The sequence below is a fragment of the Aptenodytes patagonicus genome, chromosome 7 (genome assembly GCF_965638725.1).
Source record: "Aptenodytes patagonicus chromosome 7, bAptPat1.pri.cur, whole genome shotgun sequence".
Lineage (NCBI taxonomy): Eukaryota > Metazoa > Chordata > Aves > Sphenisciformes > Spheniscidae > Aptenodytes > Aptenodytes patagonicus.
In genome coordinates this window covers 62,328,433-62,353,726 of record NC_134955.1, presented here as the reverse complement: position 1 = coordinate 62,353,726, position 25,294 = coordinate 62,328,433, and the positions used below count along the sequence as shown (strand labels likewise).

General features: G+C 41.2%; 1 protein-coding gene across 4 annotated transcripts in view; it reads right to left on the bottom strand.

Annotated features, from left to right (window-relative positions):
* KIF26A (kinesin family member 26A) overlaps positions 1 to 25,294 on the bottom strand; it is a 65,992-nt gene that overhangs the window by 25,611 nt on the left and 15,087 nt on the right. For all 4 annotated transcript variants that reach the window (XM_076345556.1, XM_076345554.1, XM_076345555.1 and 1 more), the window contains exons 2-3: positions 24,173 to 24,339; positions 4,643 to 4,826 (exon numbers count right to left, since the gene is read on the bottom strand). In XM_076345556.1, coding sequence (XP_076201671.1) covers positions 4,643 to 4,826; positions 24,173 to 24,339 — 351 coding nt within the window. The remainder of the gene's footprint in view (positions 1 to 4,642; positions 4,827 to 24,172; positions 24,340 to 25,294) is intronic.

The following is a 25,294-nucleotide window of genomic DNA, read 5'->3' as shown; positions in this document are numbered from 1 at the left end:
GCATGGAGGAGCTCTCCACTGAATCAGTGCTTTGGCCAAAGGGAGTTTCTTTGGCAGGAAAAGCCAATAGTCATGGTAGCGCAGCTTTGAAAGTGCAAATCAAATAAGGAAGTTAAAATTCCAGGTATGGATGTTAATTTGTTTGGTGAGGTCTTTTTTCCAAAGGTTTAGGCTTACTGGGGTCCAACCCTGTACCAGCAGCAAAACACACACAGCTGCTGCTTCTGCATCCTGGAGTCTTGGGATCCAGCTCTTCCCTCACTCAGCCACAGCAATAGCTTACCCTGTGAGAAGGTAATTTAGAGATATATACATGGGGGAGGAGGGGAAATCTTTACATTTCTTCAGTTGTTCCCATCCTCTATTAAACTTCTTTAAAGATATTACCTCAAGGAAGAAGGCCAGTAAAGAAAAAAAAAAATCAATAAGTGACTGTTATTTAAGCATTATGAGCCTGAAGAGGAACATGTATTTATATCACATACCGTTAGAGACCCCCTAAAACTAAAGATGCTTAATCTTCTTGCCTCCTGAACAGTCAATAACGCATTTCTTTAGAAGCTCAGACTCATGATAACAAACCTAATGCTGTAGCTTCCATGATGGCTGGTAAAATGGGTTACAGTCATGGCTGATTTCCTTACAGCTTATCGTTTGTGCATGCATAGTTGGAGCTCCTTTTCTTATGTACATTACCTCGTGTTAATCAATACTAAAGTTCATCTGCCTCTTTATCCACTCAGTAACTTCAGTGTCATGAGATCTTTTTGCAAGTCTTCACAGTCAGTTTTAGCTTTGGTTACTCTGAATATGCAGCTTCACCACCTCATCCAAACCATTTAGGAAGACACCAAACAGCATGGACACCACTGCTAACTTTGCTCCAGTGTGAAATCTGCCCTCTTGTTTCCTACCAGTTATTAAACCACTAGAGAATACATGACAGCTTAGGGTTTTTTTAAGAAACCTAGGTCAGGGCACTTGTCAAAAGCTTTTTCAAAATCCAAATACACTTTATCAACCAGACCAACCCTACTAAAATGCTCGCTGACTCTTTCACAGAACACTAACGTATGTGTTCCACCTGTAAAAGCTCCATCAGCTGATCCCTACTATATCACATTAATGCCTGCCTGCTTATTTCTATCTTTATATTGTTTCAACCACTTTGCCTGGTTGCCCGGTCTGAAAGTCAGCCTTATGACACTATACTTCTAGATTCCCTCTGGAGCCCTTTTTTCCCTTTTGGCCCCAAAGTGACATCCCATTTTCCACATTCTGTTCCTGTGTCTCTTATAATGTATTGAATACCAGCTAAAAGAAAACCTTGAGCATCAGTGGGGGGGAAAATGTTAAGAATTACCATAGCAGGGGAAATACGGAAAGCCAATCATATTGGTCATTGTAAATGTTTAAAACATATACCTTGCTTTAAGCTTTCAGTGGATTTACAAAAGAAATGGGACTACCTAGAGTATGTCATTACAGATAATAATTAGTTGTTGTAGGATTCAGGCCTTACTCACTAGTTCCTTCCTAATATAAATGGTATTTCTGCACAGTTGACATATCATTCACCACTTCAGCTTTTCATAAAGGGAGCCACATTGCTCCCATTGAAGTATCTTGGACACTTCATGGGTTTCCAGTTTGTTCCTCTATTTTTCATTCTCACATAACTTACACTCCTTAAATTTTATCTCTTCAGCCCCTTCACAGTAAGAAAAGGCACATTTCTCTATGGAATCCTGCCCTGCTCTGAAAGAAACTATTTGACAAGAAGGGAATTAAAACTTGTCAAGCTATCTATGCTCATAGAAATCACTCCCTTGAGGAGAATAAGGGGTCCTCAGTGGGTCATTCTCAGCTTAGCAAGGTGAAGTGAGGCGGGAATTAGGCAGCCCATCAGCACTGCTATATTCTTACCTGTACAGCAGAAACCAGCAAGGAACCAGTCCCCCACATCATAACTAACCATGAAAAACAAAACAGCAGCAAGCCAGGAGGTGAGGAAGGAAAAGGCTGCCCCACCAGCTGTACCTGGGAATGATCACACAAACCAAAGAGAGCACCAGCCACAGATGCTGCAGTAGGAAAAAGTGACTCCAGAATCCATCATGATTCTGTCCCCTATGCGTATCTTGCACTTATTATTGGACACGCTGCAAGAAAAAGCCACAGAAAAAGATAACCAGGAGGACTGTAAAGTAAAAAGCTGTTAGAAGAAGAGGGACTGAAGTTAAACAGAGGACCACAGCACATCTGCCAGCATTTGCTGATTCTTCTCTCAATTGCTATGATACTTAAAGTAGTGAGGAAGAAAGGTAATTACTTTATTCCCATCATCCTCATAATGAGATACTAGCTGACTAAATCTTGATCAGCAGAATCTGGTGAAGAGGAAATTATAATGGAGAATGTTACTGCACAGTGGGCTAAATACTACCAAAAGCTTCTTGGCATTGCTCAGAGAAGGTGAAACTATCAGTGTTTAATACTAAAAGAACACCTATATAGGACTGACACTTTTCCTTTGACCACAAGTTCTAAGAATTAGGATACACGAGATTTCATTTGTGGTGACTCATAATTTTTACAAAACAGCTATATTGCTGGAGGTTTTTTTTCCTATGGGCAAACACTGTAATTTATAAAGTTGCAAAAGAGGAATGGGTTAAGAGAGACATTTAATAGGTACTGGATATTTTAAACTGTGAATCAGAGAAGATGCCTAGTTACTTTATTTTTTTGAGCATTAAAACTAGTAACTAGTACACCCCATCACCATTTGGATGGTCTAGCTCTTAACTCAAAAACTAAAGGGCTGATTCAATTAACAGAGAGCTCTTATCCTCTCCAGCATAGCACAGGATTCTTCCAAATTGTAGTCAACAAGTACACAGTGAGAAGGACACAGCTAGAATAGTATCTTCAATAATGTTTTCAGCTAAAGAGCTAAACAACAGAGACATTTGAGGGTCAACAGCAGCTTGTTGACCCATAAAGTCTGGAAATTCTTGGTGTAGTGCGCCAGGCAGGAGAGAAATACAACCCACACTGGCAGCATGGAATACATATATATCCCATGTTGGAGGAGAAGCTCGCATAGCTGCTCAAGGTCCTGCCATGCCCCTTGGCATTCTGGTAGAGCTCTTCCCTTTGAAAGCCCTCTGCTGTGCTCACTAATGAAGAAAGTAAGTAGACCACGTGACCCAAGGCATAAAACCTCCTGCCACCTGGGATCATGCACTTGATCTTTATTAGCCTTTGTTGATCTGTTTGGAGACACCAGATAAACCAGAGCTTTCCACGAGGCACAAGTCATGCTAACAAGCCCCACCAGCCACCCTCAAAGCATAGGAAAAAGGCTGAAGTCTCTTGGCGACACATAGCTGCAGGCACACAAGTGCAGTAAGGTGCAAAGACAGTTTTATTGAGCTGCAGGCACAAGGAGATGCAAGCATGCTTTAAAGGTCTTCCTAAGGCAAAGAGTCTCAGAAATGCCACACTCCCTGTTACTCCTGGTGCCATGGCCAAGTACTAAGCCTCATGGAGAAGAGGCAGGCACAACAAATGGGCTCTGCTAACACACACACATAGAAAGGGTGTTCCTTAGCAAAGCCTCCTCCACCTGAGAATCTCTAAATTACTCTGCCAGGTTTGCTGTATTCCACCATTTAATACTACATCCTCTTTTCTAACACACTGGAAAAACAGAAGAAACCACATTTTCATCTGTGAGTTTCCACCTGCTTAAAATAGTCCAAATTACCCCTTTGTTTGCCATTTAGCACAAACTCACTGACTTAAGAAATACAGAGTATTCTCTGTGAGCAACAATGTCAGATATAGGTATTTAGGCTGACAATCTCTTTAGGTTAACGCTGGTTACTCAAGGTGCGTATTTTAGCTCTCCTGTGCACATTACATACTTCAATTCTATCTTCAAACACTAATCTCTTGTAACCTATGTAAATAGGTATTCAGACTCGGCTGTGTGGGTGATTAAACAGTTATAAATATGAATAAAGCTCTAAATAATTGGGTTGTATTTTAATTAATTTTAAATAAAATTAGCACAAATTTTACAATTTGAAAGGTGCTGTATTTCCTAAGTTGGAGAGACATCTATTTCTCTCCTGCTACTTCATTTCCATACTTCTGATTTACAATGACATTGAAGCAGAGGGAAACAAAGCCCCCTCAACGTATCTCCTTAACTTCAAGCAGACAGACAGCACCAGTACCAGTGGCTCAGCCTTGCTGGCAACGCAGAGACTGCTTCTGCCAAAGGTGAAGCCTGTATGTGCATTGGTTTTGGACCAATGATGTCAAAGGAAATTTTGTCTCTTACTTTAATAGAGGGAAGGACAAAACAACCTTTGCCAATGTTGTTGTCAGTGATGTTAACTGGCTTCAAGGAAGCCAACACTCTAGCACTGAATCTGCTCTGAGGCTGCCAACTCTTTCCAAAGTCAACAGGTGATAACAGCTCTCAGGCACATTCAAACGGTTGTGGCTATCTCTCTATCCCAAGACCCTTCCCTGGAGCCTATCCAACCCTGTTCTAGGCTGAAAGCTTCCAGCCCTGTTAAAATTCATCTAAAAAACTATTTAAAAAAAAATCGAAATCCAAAGTTACCTTTCCAATGCCAGGGTTGTCCTTGATTTTGGACACAGCTCTCAGAAGGCATGGTGGTGCTGGGGGAGGACAGAGCTGCAGGATGCCACTAAAGTTAGTAGCATAAATAGAGAAGTCATGTGTGTGTGGCAGGGGCGGATGGTATTTCTTTCTCTTCGAAGACAGGTTAAGCTTCTGTGCTGCTCTGTATAAAAGTAATAGCAAGAAAGGACAATGTTACTAGGTGTTAATGGGAATCTGGACCAGACAAACAGATGCTCATTGTCATCACTGCCTGCTTAACAAATCAAGTCATTGCATTCTAATCTGATTTCATAAGGACAAACCATCAGGAGACAATTAGAAGGAAATACAGGTAGAAAAATTACTGGCAAAAGATTCAGTTAATTTCTCCCCCAACAGAGTTCCAATTATAATCTAACTTTCCCCTCTTTCCCCCAACAGCTTGACAGCTGAATCCTAAAATGCAAAAATCTCACTGATGTAATAAAAAGCTGAAATAATCCCCTTGTCACTGGCAGGACCAGATGGACTTTGCTGGTGATAACATTATGAAAGTGATTCTTTGTACTCTACAAGTTACTCAAGGCAGAGAATAACACTCCAAGTCAGCTGAGCTCAAGATCCTCTCTTGTTGGCTGCACTGGAAATCCTTAGATAACACAGACAGATTGGTTTTCCTCCTCAGTCCCATTCTTCCACATTAAAAGGGAAAGCTATTAAAGAGACATGCTTTAATGTTCTGAATGATAATGATCCTGCTTTTGAAATGCAGAATTTCAAAACATAGAAGATGAAGAAGGAGGAAAAATTAAAACATACAATTAAAATTGTAATGTTATTCCTTGTGAATAAGAATAGGAACATAATCAGTTTTTCTGCTACTCCCCTTCAGCAACACCAAACAGTATAGCAAGAAACAAAAACAGAAACTCGACTCTACATCAGAACTCACATGGGAAAAAAATCACCTTGCAGAGTTAAGCAGAACAAATGTACGTGTTAGTGAGTACGCGCTGGGCAACCGGGGATGGCAGTGAGGATGAAATCTCAGCTCTGTCAAAGCCAAGGAGAGCTTTGCCACCTGAGTAAGACATGTTTGATCTGACCCTGAGACTGTCAGTAAATAGCGCACCCTCAGATACATATCGTCAAAGCATCCAACATGCTATCTTTTAACATTACTTTGAATGACTGTTAAGCCAGCAAAAATGCAAAGTGTCACACTGTCAGCATCTGTGGGTGACCTGAGACCATGCTACTGATGCCAACAGGTCTTCTGGGGGCAAAGCACTATTCTGGTCCATGCTTGCAATTTAAAGGCCTGTGACTTTAGACAAATCCGTTTACAAATATGTGACAACAAAAAGTCCCTTTACACAATGGCAACTTTATATTTTCATCACGCCTTTCAGCCCAGGATCTCTAAGTACTTTTCAATAAGAATGAGCTGGCATTAGCATCTGTGAAGTATTATAAGCAACAGACATATGGAGAAACTAAGGCAGTGCTTTACTGTCATACCTAATTCACAGTAAATCCAGACCCCTAACCTTGTCACAAATCCAGTGATTGGGCAGCCTCAGGCTGAGTCAGCTCAGTAAGCTGATCAGAGAAGGAAACTCTTCCTTTGGTTGTATTTATGGTAGGTCAGAAGCAAAAATGAACACTGAGAGCAGGAGGGCTGCACAGTTTCTTCAGCAGTGCTACTTGCTTCAAATGAGTTACAGTACAAACAACTGGTTGTATCTGAGAGCAAAATTACTCACTTGGGTCAAGATTAGACAGCTCATCAGCATGAGGGGCAGGACTCAATACAGATCTCCAAAATTCCCAGTCCTATACTCTACATTCCCAAATGTGTGTGTTAAACTCCTGGACCTTTTTCCTTCATCAACTTCTAGAGATGCAGACCCCCTACGTGCTCCCTTCTCCCTCTACAAACACTGCAGTATTTAGAAGAAGACAAAGACTCATGTGATGAAAAAATGAGGCTGTAGTTCCAAACTCAGAGGGAGCCAGAAGCCACTGGCTTTTGAGGGACAAGTTGGACTGTTGCCTCTGAGGAAAGCAGCAGCTTTTGACTCCTGCTGCATCCTGAAACCAGCAGGAACTGTCCCCCGCAGCAAAGCAAAACACTGCAAGCATGGGTTTATACAGAACCTCAGGTCTTTGGTGGCAATGAGAACTGATTTAACTGCCTAAACCTCAAATCCCCTTGCTAATACCTCATTCACTATGAAAACGTATGCCTGAAATAGGACACCAGGCAAACAGTTGCACAACTTCACTATGGTTGCAGCTGCACATTAAAACCGTAATGCCTCCTAAATTATATGCAGCTTTACTGTACAGAAAAGAGTCTCTACCTGTTGGTACTCTCATTGTGGAACTCAAGACAGTCATTACCCTCTATCTCCAAGTACCAATTAACAATTGTGGTTATTATTTAATCATCTTGTTGATTAATATGAAAGATAATGTTTATTTCCTTGTTTACATGCTATGATCCTGTGTTGAAATGATAAAAACTCCTCAAGAGAATGTCTTCAAAGTGTAATCAAGATACACATTAAATCCTGATGAAATAATTATTCCTTCAATAGATCTGGCTGAAGGAGCTCCTCTGGGAAACATAAGTGAAAGAGAATGAGATACAAAGGACAAATTTACTCAGGAATTGTGTATTCAAGCACCTAACTAAGCACCAACATTCAATGAGTAAATGCACCCAAGAAGGCCAAGCTAAACAAAGTATATAAACAAATAAACAGAAAATTCAGACTTTTTAAAGTATAGCATCTCTCAAAATAGCTCAGTAACACAGTTTTGGACCATTTCAAAAAGCAGATCTAAGATACCAAATCCATTACTAGTTGTCTTAACTTCCCCACCAAGACAGAACAACTTTCAAAGTGATTCACTTCTAACACTATTCACATGCTTTCTGCATCTCCAGTGTTCAAAGGACAGTGCCATATGCTAGCTAAAGCAATTAACTGCTATAGTGCTGATAAATCCTCTTCCTATGAGTCTGGAGTGCCATGATTTTACTAAGAAATTTGGCAAAGGGACTGCTGATGTCCATGCGAGATAACACGAAACTGAAAAAGGAGAGGAACTGGAGTAGCTGTTGTAGAAAATAATCAGTGCTTTGATGGGCAAGAGGCCAACTGCACTAATAATGATGTGTGTGGTTCACATTTAAAAAGCATCTCTTCTCAGGTAGCAGTCACAAAACTTAATTACAACCTCTCTGTGTGTGAATGCAAGAATTACTTTGCCCGACATTAAAATGAGGTTGTTTCTGGAGTAGGAACATCACAGACATCTTGTACCAGCAGTATCAAACAGCTTGTTGGGTTTGGTTTTGGTTTGTTTTGTGGGTTTTTTTTCCTAAAAGGGAAAAGTTAAGGATCTAATGGAAAGAATCGGGCAATTTAGGCACAACGAAACATCAATATCAAACTGCAGACTCTGAATATGAATGTAAGTAACTATCACCCTCAGCTCCTATAAAAAGCACAGTCAGTTCTTTAACTGCTACAAAAGCCAGCTGGGCAGCAGCCTTCATATGCTTTGCTTGGGCTCCTGGGCTGGTCCAGGCAAAGAGCACCACGTAAGGACTCATCAATCCTTATGCACTTCTTGCAGCACCAGCAATATACTCAGTGGCATCCCAGCCAAGTACTCATTAGGCCAAAATATAGGCCAGGCTGGTTTGGACATGGGCCCAACTAAATTAAAAACAAAATCCAACTTCACAAAACTCCTTACTTCAGTAAAATGCATGAGAGTATGTATTTACAGGGAGCCACTTCTGAGACACTCAAGAGTGCTAGATTTTCTGCAGTCCTTATCCAACAACCCATTAGTGAATTTATACCTAAACTTCCAGTACTCTTTTTCTCTAGTATGCCTTTTCTCAGGTGGAATTTGTCCCATGAAGACAGGGAAGGCAAAGCTCTCATAAACTGGGCCCTTTTTGCCTAGCACCAGAGAGAAGTCGGGTTCATACCAGATCACTTTCTGCAGGAGCCTCATTAGGTGCCATGCCTATTTCCTGATTTGCTTCTTTTTCTCAAATTTAATCTTGCACAGGAGGCCCTCACATCCATCTTCAGCACCACAGTGGCTGTCTGACCTTCTCCAATATCAACTTCTGTTTCCTCACACGGAAAATTATGACCTCTAGGGAATATGATGCAAAATTTAAGTGTTACAGTCATTTGTTTTTCTGGGCATTTTCCAAGCATTTTGTCACAGCTTTGACACAGATGTACGCTTTCCACCTACCTTCGCTTTCCCCATTCAACCTCCACCAAGCACTCTTCTACAAAACACTCTTGCAAGGGAAACTAAGCTCCACACTCTTATGCCTCTCCTCCAATTAAAGCATGAGAGACAGCTGTGTATATTATTTTTACCTCTGGCTGTGAGATCTACTGTCTGCGTTTTGCTTATCTCTTCCCATCTTTAATAGAAGATGTCTTTTAAGATGCTCTGGAGAGTTCTTTTCTCATAGCTCGGTGTCACGGTAGAAAATAAAACTAATATATGGCACATGCAGGGGCACTCAAATATCAAATGACAAGGGACAGTCTCTAACCTGCTCTTTCCCCCACACAATTTACAGATTACTAGCTTTTCTGCCATGCATGGATGAGACCAGTGAGGAAAAGCATGGCCAGATCAATTACATAATGCTCAGCATCTAGGGAATAAGACTGTGCAACAACAGTAGCTACAAAGCCTGCCCATTAAAAGAATTTATTTTAAATTCTGTCTGTGTGGTTAACATGACATTTCAGATATTCTGATGTACAGCAAGCTGCTTCTAGCTTACTTTCGCTGTACACGTTCTGCACATTATAGCTGTGAAAGTAAACAGCACAATTTAAATCCCTAAAGAACAGTGCTCCTTCTGGGCATAATTTCTCCATGAAAAAGAAAACTAGATTTGAAACTTTTACAACTATGCAAAATCATAAAATTTTTGCTTAACACTTTGTGGAATTTATTAAGCTTCAGAAGGAAGAGTGATGTGAATTATACTCTGGGACACATACTAGAAATGGGCCAACTGAGAGAGATACAGAGGATTTAATTGACATGGTGGGTTTAAGGACAATCCGCCACAAGTCACAAATAGAACTGGGAGTCCTGCTTCCCATTATTAAGCTCCACTGACAAAAATAATAAAAGAAAATTTCTGCACATACATTTTAGCATGACTCATTACATATTAACAGTTTTAGTGTTATTAGCCAGCCTTATCTTTCAGAGATCACTGTCATTATTCATATTGTGAGAATGCTTAAGGGCTTCACGAAGAGGGTCAAGGCCAAACAATTGTACAGTCCAAGCTTTAAATATCCTGCATTTTGGAGTTTACTCAAGAGTACATTTAGTCAAGAGTTTTGGTTTGACCTTGACAGCCATCACGGGAGCAATTTTTCTCCTGATTCTGAACCCTCTGCAAAGCTTGCAAAATTCCGGACACAGGTTTACACTGGGAATCAGTCTACTCTAAAGCAAGACTCTCCCAAACTTTCCCAGTTCCCAGCCCAACAAGGCATCACTCCTCCACCACATAACCAATATCCCAAGCCTTTCCCACTGCCAACCAGCTCCAAAGGAAGCAGTGGGAAAGTCACAGTCTGTCATTGTATCTGCAGTTCCAGTTATTGTTTCCTTAATTACTCGTCAATACAGACAACAAATAGACGGATGTCCTACAATACACCCTCCAGCACTCTGTCCCGAGCCTTCCACAACTCACAGCATAAACTTGGTTGGCACTATTACTTTTATTACTGCTATTACTGTTTGATTTGTGGTTCTAAAATTGGAAAGGTAGCACAATGAAAGTAGCAGTTGCTACACAAAATCCCAAGCAAACTTAAAAATAAACAAGGTATCTGTTTCCACTAATGGCATTCAATTTGGAAAATAAAATCTGATTCAGAAAGAGCCATTTTTAAACAGAAAACTGAGAATGACTAAATCTGTCATGAGGTTTGGAAAGGACAGGCACCATCTGTATTCTTACAATAAATTTTGTCCAAGGAGTCACTTAAAAAGTGTATGTTAAATTTTGAGGTTATGATCTGTTCTTCCCCCTAGAACAAGCTTACTAGGTTCCTGTGATGCATATATAGCTTCAGGAGGATATAAAGGCTTTCCTCACTTTAGTACCATTACACAAGTACAGCACCAAACCTTTGTCTGCTTAGTTGTCCCAGCAATGCTGTCGAGAAGCACTGCCAGGAAGAACAAACAATTAATGTTCCCTATTTCAGTGGTTCAACTTCCTCAATAAATAATTAGTGCATCTGGATCACAATGCACAGCCTTGAACAATAGCATTTTTATAATGACTGATGGTAATAGAGTTTCAGTAGAAAACCATTATTCTGAAACATTCCAAAATGTCAAACCACATCTAATATTGTGGGGTTATTACCAAGGCAACTTTATGAGAGAAAGTATCTCCAATATGAGATTAACTTCATGCCTTGCCTCTTGCACATAGCATAATCTTGCAATTCAGGCTTGAATTTCAGCCTCTCACTTTGAGTGACCTCTTAATTTTCTCTTACTATCTCTTATTAAAATCAGCAAGGCAGAAATAAAAATCAGCTACGTTGACATATTAGGAACATCATCTGCTCACACCTGATCAGAGAAGACAGGTCCAGAAGGGATTTTAAGAGGTTATCTACATTTTCCCAATGCTCCATGGTAGGATGAACTTTACCTAATACATTCCCGATATATATTTGTCCAACTTGTTCTTAGAAACCTCCAGTGAAAGCAAGTCCACAGCCTCCCAAGGCAATCAATTCCAGTTTTTAACTATTCTTACTGTTAGAAAATTCACACCTCGTGTCTCTCATAAGTCTGCCTTGCTGGAATTTATGTTCCTTGTTTTCCCCCACCTCCCCAGCAGACATGCAGAGGACCTTATTTCCTTCTGCTGCAGCAGCTGTTATCTGTATGAAGACCACTACCACACCTCAGTCTTCTCTTTTACAAATGAGAAAGTCCTGATCCTTCCAACCTTTCCTCACAGGTCAAGTTTCCTTGATTTCTGACCATCCCTGTTGCTCTCCCTCTACCCTGTTCAGATCTTCATACAGTATAGAAGATCATACAGTATAGAATTCAGGCTTAATGCATCGGTGAGCAGTAGTCAAGACTCAGCCGAATTCAGGCACCACACAGAAAGACCAGGCAAAGCCATTTGGGATAAACTGAAATAGACCTCTGGAATATGACAAGTTAAAACAAACCTGCAGGCTAGCCCTGACATCAGAAGAGCTTCCTCATGCTGTACAGACCCAAGAGCTGATCCCTCCTCTCAGCTACACATTACTATTTAAACAGAAGCAACCAACCAAGCCCATTTTCAAGCATTCACACGATTTGCATACAGGAATCCAAGAAGGAATTTTCACAGCTCTTCTCCATAATTTTTCCCCAGGTTTAAGAAACACCAAAGGGCAGATCTTCACGAGCACCAATGGTTACACTCCAACCATTTTTTCCACTCTCCCAAACCAGCGGTTTCTGAGGTCGCTGCTACAAAATTGTCGTGAGTGATGTCAGCTCCATATTCTCCTCAGCTTGCAGATTTAAGACACTTTTCTGGCCAAAGAACATTGCTTCAGCAGCCAGGACCAGGGTTCAGGAACTGACTTTTATATATATATATATATACCAGAATAACAGCTAGTCACCGCAGCCTGCCACATACCATTTCCAGCTCTGTTCACTAATGATGTTAAACAAAGCAAGAGCAGATGAACATATTGCTGTACTTCCATACTTGCTGTTTACAATTGTACCATATGACAAACTGCTGAAAACCTGTGTAGGTTAATCTTTATGTAAGCAAGACTGTCAACACCTAATATAGAAATATGTCAGTTCCCGGGCTGCACACTGCATAGATAGCTACGTATTGAAAATACAGCTACCTGAATGCCAGCAATATTTCCTCGCTCTGTTTCATGAACTAACTGAGCTAAAGCAGGCAGAACCACATCAATCTAAGCATGCTCCTTAGGCAAAAAAAGTTGGACTTATTTGCCAGAGAGACTCATGAAACAGTCAGGTTGTGGAAAATAAAATTCTAGTCTCATTTGTATTCTATCAAGAAAAAGTAATAAAGACATTTTTAAAACTACAAAGTAATGAAACAGAAACAATGGTGCTAACTAGCCCTTCATTATTAAAGTAATTACTTAAATAGATCACTTAAAATTTTGCCCTGCAATATCAGCTCCTGGTGTACTGAAAGAAGCCAGTACAAAAATGATTTACCAGGCATAAATTATTTTTGTTACAAAGGATATTACACTCCATGCTATTCATCAAAAACAATCTGGTATGAAAAGCAAAAGCATTGTGCTCATTCAGGCTGCTCCAGGGAAGAAACAGGCACGTTTGTGAGTGGAAAGGGTGAGAGAGAAAATGCAGGACATGGCTAACAAGGGGTTTATCTGAAGCACAAGGGTCAGGCAAACATCAGACAGGAAAGAGGGGGACAGAACGAGGGGGATAGCCAGTATTTTCTCACACTCCCAGTCACATATAGCAGTCTGAATATAAGTTAGCACCTGTGACTGTAAAGCTTCCTTTACCATAAAAGCTCTGGGGTGGGTTATGTTTTCAGGTTACCTTCCTTTGCCCCAACACACCATCCCCACAGACATACCTTTCTTATCACCTCCAGCTCCCTCAGTTCCACATTTTAGTGCACATCTAGAAAATCCACAGAGGATCCATCCCTGCTTCAGCTGGGTTTTATTTCAGATGCTTAGTCAAAGGCTTGACACCTATACTGCCAAGCAAATAACTTCTCGGGGGGGCATTTACTTATTCCTACTGTTAGCGAGTTAAATGGTCACTGACAGCATTAAATGATGCAGTGGAAATCACCCAGGTACAGAAGTCGTATGCCCACACAATGAGTATTTTAAAACAGAGGAGGCACACATGGGCTTCTTAAAGCCCAGCGTTCCTGTTATTTATTTAACTGACATCAGTTCTGAAACGATACTTCTCAGAGGTATAATAGGCTGAAATTGCAGCACCATTTAAAATAGCACTTAGCAGGAAAATGTGAGATGCACGTTCTTCCATCACTGCAGATGGAGAGATTCGACTGTTTCTGACCCAAAGATGCTTACTTCAAATTTCAGCAGAAATAAGCAACTCCTGAAGACCTGTTTGAGAGATATTATCAAAGAATATTCTGAAACTTGCCCTGGACTCCCAACTAGCTGCACTAATAATGTTTAGATTAGATTCATTTTATGCTGATTAACTTCCACTGAGTCATTTCCTCACAGTAAAAACTCTATAGGGCAGTGCTTCTTAATAAGTGAGCTCCACCACTGAGGACACGAAAAGCCCAAGAAAGCAGAAAGCAGAACCCCAAGAGCGTCATTCTGTGCAGCACTAACTAATGCTGAGTGAGGTACTGGCTAAGCTCTTTGAAATGTTCTGCCAAAAGAAACATCTTCCATCCTCCAGCAGGAAGGATGAGGGAAGTTTCAGAAAGCCAAAATTCACTGCTATTTCACAGAGAATTTAAAAGCACCTTCAGAGTAATCCTGCAGTAGATCAAGCACTGCAGCTATAGTGCTGGTGCATTATTTTGGCTTGACATTTCATTTTTGTTATAAATGATAATATGGGATGTCTCATTTTGCCACTAGCACAAGCACGCAAAGCAGTCTAGCTCAGAATACAGTCTCTTGAAAGTCCATCTGCCCTGCAAACCACATTCTGCACACAGTAAACGGAGTGTTAAGAGTGACTGCAAGTCAGGCATGAGAACTAAATATTCAATTAACTATAAGTCTGATTTTACTCTTTTGCCTGCTAAGTCTGTCTGTCTTAATGAAGTATTAAAATAGTTAAATACATTACTGGAAGAGTCTGAAAGTCACTAATAAAGTTGCAAAACAGGTGCAAACTGTCAAATTACATCCCTGCAGGAAAGTCACCGTTATCATTTTACCTATGGAATGCTCTGTTCCCACTGCAGCAAAACCACCAGTGCAGCTGCCACTGCCGCCGAGCTGAGGAGCCCCAAATAACGGAGTCAGAACAAGCACTGGTGCTCAGGAGTCCAGGAACAAAAAGAGCGGGCAGACTGGGAAAGCTGGGGTGGGGGAAAGGCGAAAGAAGTGCTCCTCTTGACAAGCTAGGAAGGGCAGAAAGAAGGGAAGAAGCCAAAGGGAAAAAGAGACTCTGGTAGCTAGACAACAGTGAGATTCCATATATTCAGGAAAACAGAATAAGCAGGTGCGTTCAGTTATGGATGACCGAGAAAATACAGAAATTTTTCATAAGAAAAATCCTTAAATTAAGGAAGAAAATATTAAGTTCAGGAAATCAGAAGATCAGAGAGAGGACAAAGTAAGAAGAAATATCTGCACGACTCCAGTCAAGATTATCCATAAATACTTAAGACTTTTCCCTAGTTTAAAATCCCTTCCACTGACCACCGTTTACCCTCACAAATAAATTCAAACTTGGGTGGCTCTGAAGGCACAGACTCTCCCCTCCGACATATCTGTGAGCATTATCTGTTTTAAATTATTCTGCTTTGATCTTCCTCCTGGGCGTCATGAATGTCTCAGAATATAGAGCTAATCCAAGACCCAACTGCTGCAACAGCAGTCTGCACTGATCCACCTAGAGCCACTCAAAAAGTCACCACATCTCCTGGGGAGGCTGCCTCTGGTGCTCCAGAACCTCCTATACTATCCATCAAGGTACTTGGGGCTGACAAAAATCAGCCCTCCCCAGAGGCAGCCTCACATGATAAAGATCTTTAAGGCATCTGGTCAGCAGGAAACACTGCAAGTGTTTTGTTGTGCCCCTGTTCTGCTTTTGCTATGAAACTGGAGTAAAGACCTAGAACGTCCTCTCCAAAATCCCAACCTCACTGTGAGGCCCCCACATCACTAGGTCTGTTTTTTCCCCCTCTTTCACTGTCTCCTCCTTTTCCTATTTCCTGCCAATCTGGTTGGCACCAGGCTCCCTCCTTGCTTCATTTTGCCACCTCCAGCGTAGCCCAACCTGCTCCCACACAACCCCTGTGGCCCGTGGTATCCAGATAAGGATTATCCTTCCAAACATCTCCCTGACACTGATGCCTTGCACAATCTCTCCTTGGTTCGTACCATGATCCCTAACCTTCTACACTGGGGAGTTTTGTTTTCCAAGACAAATGACTCCTAGATGCCCAATGCTGCTTCATCTGGTCACCACCACCCTCATTTTCTCAGCCAATTCCCTTAGGCTCTCTCAAATCCTCACCATTGGCTCTCCACCATGGCTAATGATTCAGTGTTCCCCCCCCCCAATTAAACAGCCATATCCTGATCACAGATCTATTGGCCTTTGGGACATTTTTCATGCTTTTAGCAGTGCTCTAACTCAGCAGTGCCGATATCCAAAACTCTACCTTCCCTCTCCTCTCAGCTACTGCAATTTCTTTACCTCCTCCCTTTGCTGAACTACAGCTCTGTGTCTCATCTCTGTTTGCCCCGTCAGTCTCATAGTCATCACGGATGAGCTCTTCATAGCAGGGAGCCTGGCTTACCCTTCGCTGATAAAGCACTGTGTAAATGCATGATGCAGTATTAGCAATGATACCAGTAATGATGTTCTGCTCTTAAACATGCTGTCCTGAGAGTCATTTCTGTCTCCAAGAACAAAACCTACTAAATTCAGGCTTATCTTCTAATTTATCCTCCTTATGGGCTAATGCGAAATGGGGTATACCTAATGCATACACTGGTTTTTTTGTCTGTAATTATAGGCAGTATTACGCTGCCACAGCAACTAGGAAAGCTTAAGCTGCCCTAAGATGATACAAGATACTGCACAATGCTGCACACCCCGCCCTGTCTCCTGTCCCCGCATAGCGCCATGCTATGCACGGGTCATGTTTACTCTCTGGGGACAGCTAGCAACCACATTCCAGCAGCCGCGGCATGGCACTGGCAAGACGAGGCAAGCCCTTTGGTGGCACGCGCTCCCTCTCCATTTGCACATCTACATGAGGGCTTTCTTGCTCTCCCCGGCTCCATGCAGAGAGGAAAAGGGGGCTGGCAAGGCACCTCCTTCTCCAGCACCATGCAGTGGGGAGGACACTCTGCGGGGACTAGGCTGCTCCAGCCCACTAGAGAGGAGAGATTCATTAAGGGGCAAAGGCTAATTATGTATCTGGCTACCCCTGAAACAGCTGGATGCTGCACTTCATCTGCACATCTGTAGCTCTCCCCCAAGCCCCAGATTGCACCCTTCCTGACTGGCTTGCAACAGTGATCAAATGGTAGCAAAAGAAAGTGGGGTATTGTGGGGCATTTAATGAAGAAGGGTCGATGCAGCGAGAGGCTGTTGAGCTGCGTCAATGCCAGCAAGCCATCACGTCCCTGAAGAGCCCCGCAGTTCCTGTGATACTGCTACAACACTGCAAAGTAGGGACGAACCATAAATCGGGTTTTGGGTATATCTGCTGGCAAGGCAGTCTTAATTGGAAAGAGCTGGTACCCTGCTTTCCTAGATAATTAATTCAAATTTAATTTTCCCACACCACCTCAACATAGGATTTTTTGGGCATGTGTTGTGCTTAATGAGGAAGCTTTACAACCGACTCCGCTTCTTCCCTTGACCTGTCATTCACCACGAATTTACTACGGTTACCCGTAACTATAGCAAGCTCTTCTGTTTCAACCTCACAGACTAGCGTAACTACCACAGGTCAGCACAAAAAGGTCCAACTCAGGATCCAATGAGTCACACATTTTCTTCACCTTTTGGTGAACTCCTACTTATTCATAACCCAGTTATCCACTTTATCTGTCAAAGAGATTTAAATTGTGCCAGCTCTGCACAAAGCGGGGATACCAGTGCATCCCAGCAGGGTACAGGGCAAAAGTTTACAGCTATTAAATACAGAGAACTGGTGAACTACATTATGAGCTTAGCAGAAATATAATTCTTGCTTTTAACAGGACAGAGAATGACAGGCTGAAGTGATTTAGCTAGAAACATCTTAAACATGGCAACTTAAAAAAAAAAAGTATGTTTCATTTTTTTGTGTTTTTTTCCCCTGCATTAAATTCTGAAAGTACTGATAGTCATGGAATAATCAGGTTTAACAGGTTAGCAGTAATATATGCCTCAAGTATTCCTAATACATCATAATCTTCTTTCACAGAATTTGCATCACTGTCAAACCGAACTACTGATTTTCAGTTGATGCTTTTAACATGTTTCTATGGTTACTTTCCAAGGTCGCATCACAGAAGCCTGAACAGCAGTTCAGAAAGACAAAAGGCATTTTGCATCCTTCACCATATTAAATAATTTATGAAAGCTAAGGCATCCTCATGGAAAAAGAATCATAAAAGAATAGGTTCTGAGGTTATTTTCTCAGCAACAGTTTGAAGCACAGTAAAATCAATATCTCTACAAAAGCCTTCAAGAACTAGACTATTTGACTGATGTTCCATATGGTACAAAATGCTAAGGAACATATTCTAAGTTTAGATCTATATGCACAAGCCTACATGAACTGCATGAATGGACCTTAAAGCAGAATATGTAGGCGTCTAATTTGCTGCTGTCAGCTTCATCTTTTAAATCAGGCACTAGGCATTGTCTCAGAAAGTATTCTAAATTTCAAAAACACAAAAATAAAACTGAAAAAAAAGACGTAAAAATGGTAACGACAGCCTTTATTATTTCCATCATTTTTCATTCAAAGCCACACGGATTTCATCTGTCCCCGAAACGTTACAATTTTTGACTAGTGTAATGAAAGCTTGTACACAAAATATCTGAATTCTCTGCCTACCGCTACACTAGATCAGTTTATTGGAACTAATTGAAGTGTCTGAGGCTTGGAACAAAAACACATTAGTCATTTAGTGGTTCTGCTAATATTGCTATGCCTTTCCTGCAGTTTCATTAGATACAGACTGCTTCAATACCCTAATCATATGCTCAGTCACAGCACAATCAGTACACAGAGTACTGACAAGCTGTCCCACCATGCCTAAAGCTGATAAGGTGTCTGCTCTATGAGTAACCTCAATTATTGACTATATTTTATGGTCAATCTAATGACCAAATGCTTATCAGTGAACCATCAGGTGCCTGTAATAGGATAGTGACCCTTAGTTTATATGTACCATTACTGCTCATTACTGAATAATTAGATTCTTTAATCCACAACTCACAGGCATTAAAATATGATGGAATATCCTGAATCTAGAAAAAGACGACTATGCTTATTTTAACTCTTAAGATGTTCAATTACATTACTCAGAGATTGTATGTTGTATCTTGTTAAGAAAAGCTGCTTGTAAAAAGCGTATCATGTGTAATGTTTTATATCATGTCTAAATTGACACAGCTTTTCCCAACATGCAGGAATATGACGAGAGTGGAAAGATAATGGGTGTGATTCACAACTGTGATTCTCCAGATTTATTAACTTAAATGGTTTTAATCTAGCAAAGCCCAGCAACACTGCAAATAATTTAGAAACCTTGAGAGCACAGTGAGTGCTATGTTTGGAAGACTAATTCGCCAAACAAAAGCAGGCGGATGCAAGGGAAAGTAGCTGCAACTATACAGCTATTTCCCTGCTTCAAAGGCAGCAGTCCCACGGCAGCAAGTGCAACCCTCTGACCAAACCAGTTTGAAAAGATGTGAAAATAACCCAACATCAAACAAGATTAAAATTTAAGATGGGGGACATAATGCAGTTTGTCTTCTCCTCAACATCACTCAGGGTTGCTTGCTTTTATACATATTTTCTTCTAAACAGCTTTGATTCCTCCTTGCTGCCCTGTCACTGCTCAAACCTTCCTTCCAGCTCGCCCTTGTGCACCGAGGCCAGACACCCATGCTCTCACCGAAATACCGCACCCCCACCCAGCAGCACAGGCGGTTGACCACTGTCACCAGCCACCAGCAGGCAGAAATGGCACGTTAATGATGATGGCTTCAATTTCTCAGGGGCCTTGATTTTCCTCCCAAGGGAGTGGTATTTTCTTTTTTGGCAGATAGCCCATTAACCTCTTCCCAAGAGCATGCCCATTCTCCTCCTCCTTGCTGCCCTTCTCCTGCCTGTTCTTGGAAACACCATTGCCTCTCTTCCCCAGGTGTCTGGCTGACAAAAAACCCAACAGCTTATTACAGCTTTATACCACAATATGCCAATATTTACTTAGCTGCAATCATAGCCCACAGAAGGGGTCTACAACTATCACGTATTTTCACTTAGTAATATAAAGTTTGTTCAGGTTCCTCATAAAAAAAAAAGAAAAAAACAACTGGAAACAGGTATAAAGAGTGGAGCACTAAGCAAGGCACAGCTCATGCCACACCAAGGGACAAAGCCCAGCTGCATGCTTCTTAAATCTGAAGAATGCAAGATTAAACTTCTCCTCCTGCATTGCAAGGGTAAACTGGGAGCCTCTTCACAGGCAACCATGCCCATGAGCTGCGCTTTTTGCTCTGGCTTTCTTATTCTGTCAGTGAGCTACTGAGAAGCTGCGTTTTCTGCTAAATCCTCTGGTTCTTCGGTAACATGACCATTGAGTAATGTCTGGCAATTTGCTTGTGTGACACAGTCAGATGTTAATCAAAGCTCTCCTCCTTCTATGACAGATCAGAGTGAGGAAAAAAGCTTAAAACTGATTTAATTTCTTAATACACTTCTGTCTGCTGGCTCTAATACTTGGCTTTGATTTTGAATACTTAGCACTTCCATGCTAGACACTCTCCATTTCTAGGCAATGAATAAAATACTTTTTTTTTTTTTTTAAAAGCAGAACATAATTAAGCTTGAAGAAACTAAATATGACATTCAAATGAGAAAGAGCTTTGGATGAATATGTAGATTTGGGCTGCACATATGCTTAACAAAATCAATGCATTCACTGCAAAGACTGTCTTAAAGATACTCATTTTAACCATGGGTACCTCTTATCACCAGGTAAACATTTTGCTGCAGCTCTTAGTTATTATTTTCCAGGTGAGGACATGAACTCTCTGTATGGTCTTCTGAGTTTGTGACCTTACAAACACAAAGCTATGACTCTCACTGAGGAAAAAAATGGAGTAAAAAACAAAACCAACCAACCAAAAAAACCTGCACAGACCCTTCCCAGGCACAAGACAGCCCACAAGCAAGAGTCAAAGGGTTTTATTTCACCAAATAGAGACTCTAGTTTTGATGTGAAAAAGACATTTATTTGCTGCCAGGAAACCATGCCACAGCCCAAAAGCTAATTGCGCTAGGACCTGTACAAACACAGTTAATGCTGTTTCATGAAGAACAAGACTGGAATCCTTTATTCATGTGAAAAAAATCTGTATCTAGTGTTGTTGCTGCTAAGGAAATCACAGATGCAGTTTCCACAAGTACCCTATGAAGGCTTTGTCTTCCAAAGTAACTAACCCTGCACCCCAATACACTGAATGTTAACACACATGCACATTTTTGCCTAGCTACTTTATTTCTATGACAAAACAGCCCTTTTCCCAAGCTAAAGTCCCAACCACAGCCCCTTTTACAAAAGGGCTCTTGTAAAAAGATGGAAGTACTCAGTAGATTTGGTCAAAGAGAGGGCAATGATTTGAAAAAAATAAATATGTGCGTGTGTGTGATTATCAATATATTAATTGCATTTATGCCAGTAGAGAACAAGGAACAAAATGTGCCAGGCTCTGCATAATGCAAGTAACACACTGGCCCTGCTATGAAGTTCAGAATTTAAAGCAGCTGAGGAGAGAAGCACGGTAAGGAAAGAATCAGCAAATACAATGAATAGAGACTACAGCATAACGCTAGCGCAATGACTCCTCTTTCATCTCTAGATGCTTGCTGAGAGAGGATTAGCTGAACAGAGAGACAAAGGACAAAGAAGTGGATGCTGCTGCAAAGGATTCAAGGCAGGGATGACCTTCTTCCTCAACATGCTCAAGGCTGGATGGCGCAAAGGGAAAGAGGAGATGGGACTGGAAAGGCTGGAGCAAAGAAGCCTGATATCCCATCAGTACTGAACAAAACCAGCCAAAACTGTTGATATCCCAATACTCGTGGTCCCTGGATAAGCCGCTTCCACCCCAGTTTCTGCCAGCATCTGTCTCTCACTCATCCTTGAAGATTTCCTCCTCTTCCTCTCCCCTCCTGCTAAGGACTGCACGGCTCAAGGGAAGGAGGAAGCCTCAGCATGGAAACTTTGATCCGTAAGGTCCCCATGGCAGGAGGAGTCGGAAGAGAAGAAGAAGTGGGAGAGCGAGCCTCTCCTGAGGTTAATGCCGATGGTGGTGGAGCAGCCTGGCCAGGACTATGCAACGGTACCTACCTGAGGACCTGCTCAACATATTTATGACTGCCAGGGATCAAGAATGGATCTCTCTCCCCCAGCCTTTGTGAGATTTTCTGCATTTCAATTTGTGTTTTTAATCACCGTCATAACTGAACTTGTTTCTTGAATGCTTGCTTTCAGGGAACGCAAGATTCTTAGACGGGCTCTGGAATACTGAGAAATGAATGCTGAAATACATTAATCAGCAGTGTGATGAAAGATCATGAGAATGCTACAAAACTAATTCTGATAACTGCTAACTGTTAAAGGAAAAACTTATTTCTCACTTAAGTCTCTCTCTCCAACCACCAGAAAAAAAGAAACAGAAGTGCTTTGTGCAAAAAAATTTCAACCAGCCCTGTTCTTTGGTTAAAAAATTGAAGAGAATCAATTTTGAACAGAGGAAACATGGGTAGGGAATAAGCAATGTACTAATGGGTTTTAAAATGTTTTAGCTAGTACATAGCTGCTAAAGCTATAAAACTCTGATTCACTCAAGGCAAAGACAGATTCATGAGAAGCAATTAGGGCCTGATCCAACGTACAATGATGTCATTTGCAGTCTTGCTGCTGACTTCAAGAACCTTTGAATCAAGCCAACGACAATCATTAGCAAGGATCTGTCGCTTTACAATAAAACCAGAACTGAGTTTTGCTGACCAGTGACAGAAGCATCACTGGGAGAAAAGATTTTGGGTCTTATTTCAGATTATTAGGCACTGATTTCTTTCTCTCAATTCCAAGGAGGGTATTTTATTTTCTGGATTCCCCAGTGAAAGTTACAGTCTTTACATTTGCTTACAACATACAGATTCACACTGAAATAAATCCAAAGTAGATTAAGCTGAATCACACTGTTCATACCCACAATATGAAATACAGTAATGAAAGCTGTGCTGCTGTCCAGTCTAGGTACTTTGGAGAGGATTCATCTGTCCTTATTTAGGTAAATAAACAAGAAAAGAGATGTCTGAGCTTTTCCCCTTACCTTTCCTCTCCGCTCCCACTCATTTCAGACACCTATCTTAAAATGAAACAAATCATCCTTTGTAGGCAACCATTTCTCTGTGTTGACTTTAACCTGCAGCACCGAGCACAGAGACAAAACACTAACTTACACCCACCACCCTTGGGGCAGTCATTTCCCAACCTCTTGTGTACAGACAGACTGTGATATGTAGGCATATAATGCTTAAGACTCACTGTGCTACGTTCTTCTGAAAAACAGAACTCGAGAAGTTGAGCTCCTTCTGAGGTCAGATTGTAACTTATAGTAAATGTCATTTTTTTAATGGTGCAAAACATTTTAAAGATCAAGGAAAAGGAAACAATACAATTACCATCATGATTACATGCTAAGAAAAATCCTCACTCAGTGCATAAATCTGACTTTAATGCCATTCACAGACATACGTTTTTCAATATTGTCTCAAAACGTGTTCAGTTCTGAATTAAAAAAGGAGTCTGGAATGCAAATACAAAGCCCTGAATTTTGTTGTTTTAAATACCATCTGCTTGACAGCGTATTGCATTTAATCAACATTGCTAATTACAACAAACATTTCACAAACAAAACTAACATATCGTTTTCGTTATAAGACCCAAGAATGGGAAAAAAAAGATTGTTCTAGGCTACTGCTAAAAAAAGAATGTCTTAAACTGTTTTAACTGTTGTTACGAACTATAGAAAAACTTTTATTTGCACACATAGGCCATGCTACTGAATAAAAGTCTAACTTTTTTTTATTTAGATCTGAGTGGAAAAAACTTGTTACTTCAGCTTCTGCTCCAAGGAAACCTACCAGGATAACAGACTTGCTACAAGTGGAAATGTCCATTAAACACTAGACAAAGACCAACACACATTTTCTTGGGTTTTGGTCAATAGAGGTTCCTGCTCACATCTCCAGAGAGAGAAATGGGGCATCACCATCACATCCCTGCTCCCCAGTGGCAGTGGGAAGCCACAGTCACAACCAGGTGACTAACTCCACCTCTCAGCAACCAGCACCACATGCTACACCTTCTACCCATGGCAAGGAGACTCAACAGCATTTCACAAATGTTTGAAGACCCATGAGCAGTTACTGAAACCAGAAAGGTGAAAAACTACCTTATGAAGAATGAAGCCGCAGCTGAGGTACCTGCCGAGACCCCGGCTGGAGCAACCAGGCTCTGGGAGGCTGCTGAGCCGCCTGCTCCCGCCGGGTCAGAGTTGTTCTGCCCTGAGCTGATCTGAACATTGGGACCATCCCGGCCACTTTCTGGTGCTGTTTCTGCCTGAAAAAAATAGAAACATATGTACAGGTTAATATACTTGCTGAATGGCCATGACAGGGAGAAATCTCATGCGGCACTTTTCAAAGAGTGTCTTTACAGGGGTGAAGGTGAAGATAGCAGTGGCTGAGGAGTGACACAGCTGGACAAGAGTACTGCAGTAGGTCCTGCAACAGAGAAGGTAAAAACCATGGCTGCAGCAGATGAGCAGAATAACACTGACACCCTTTGTGATGGGTAATGCACAGTTAAATAGTTTGACAGGCATGAAGAAATGGAAAATGATAAGCAGAACCCTTTTGTTTTACAGTGTTATTTGGGAGCTGGCAGAACTGTTTATCTGGTTCAGTTATAACTGTCAGGAATTATTTCTCAGTGGCACATCATCTGCAAGACCTATCTGTTTAAGAGGAACTAACCAAACAGTCACATTTGTAACATGTTTCCACATGAATAACCCCAAGAACTAAATAAAAAAAATTGATTTTTTAAAACATATATACAGCCCTGCTTTTCAGCATTATCTATCTTAGCAGCACAAGTAGACAGCATTTTTGTCTCCCGCAAACTGTTCCAGTGGAAGAACAGGAGCGACTGGAGATGCATCTTCTCCAGCGTAATGCATCTGCTGTATCTGAGACAGAGTTGGGGGGGGGGGGCGCAATTGTTTTGGGATTTTGCCAAAATATCAGACATCTGTATTGTGAAATTGTGTCAGGTCGATATCTTCATGCTTAGGCCACCAACTCTTTCAGTACCAAGTTCAATTAAGTCCCATTAGTCAAATGCTCATTGACAGTGCTGGGAAGGCCTCCTTTTAGGAAGAACCTGCTCTATGTCTAGGAGTACTGAAGATTTAATTAAAGATGACACCACAATAAATATTTGTCAGAAGAGTTAATTGCTTCATGTATGATAATATATGATGTTTCTGTCATCTGAAATACTACTTTGACAT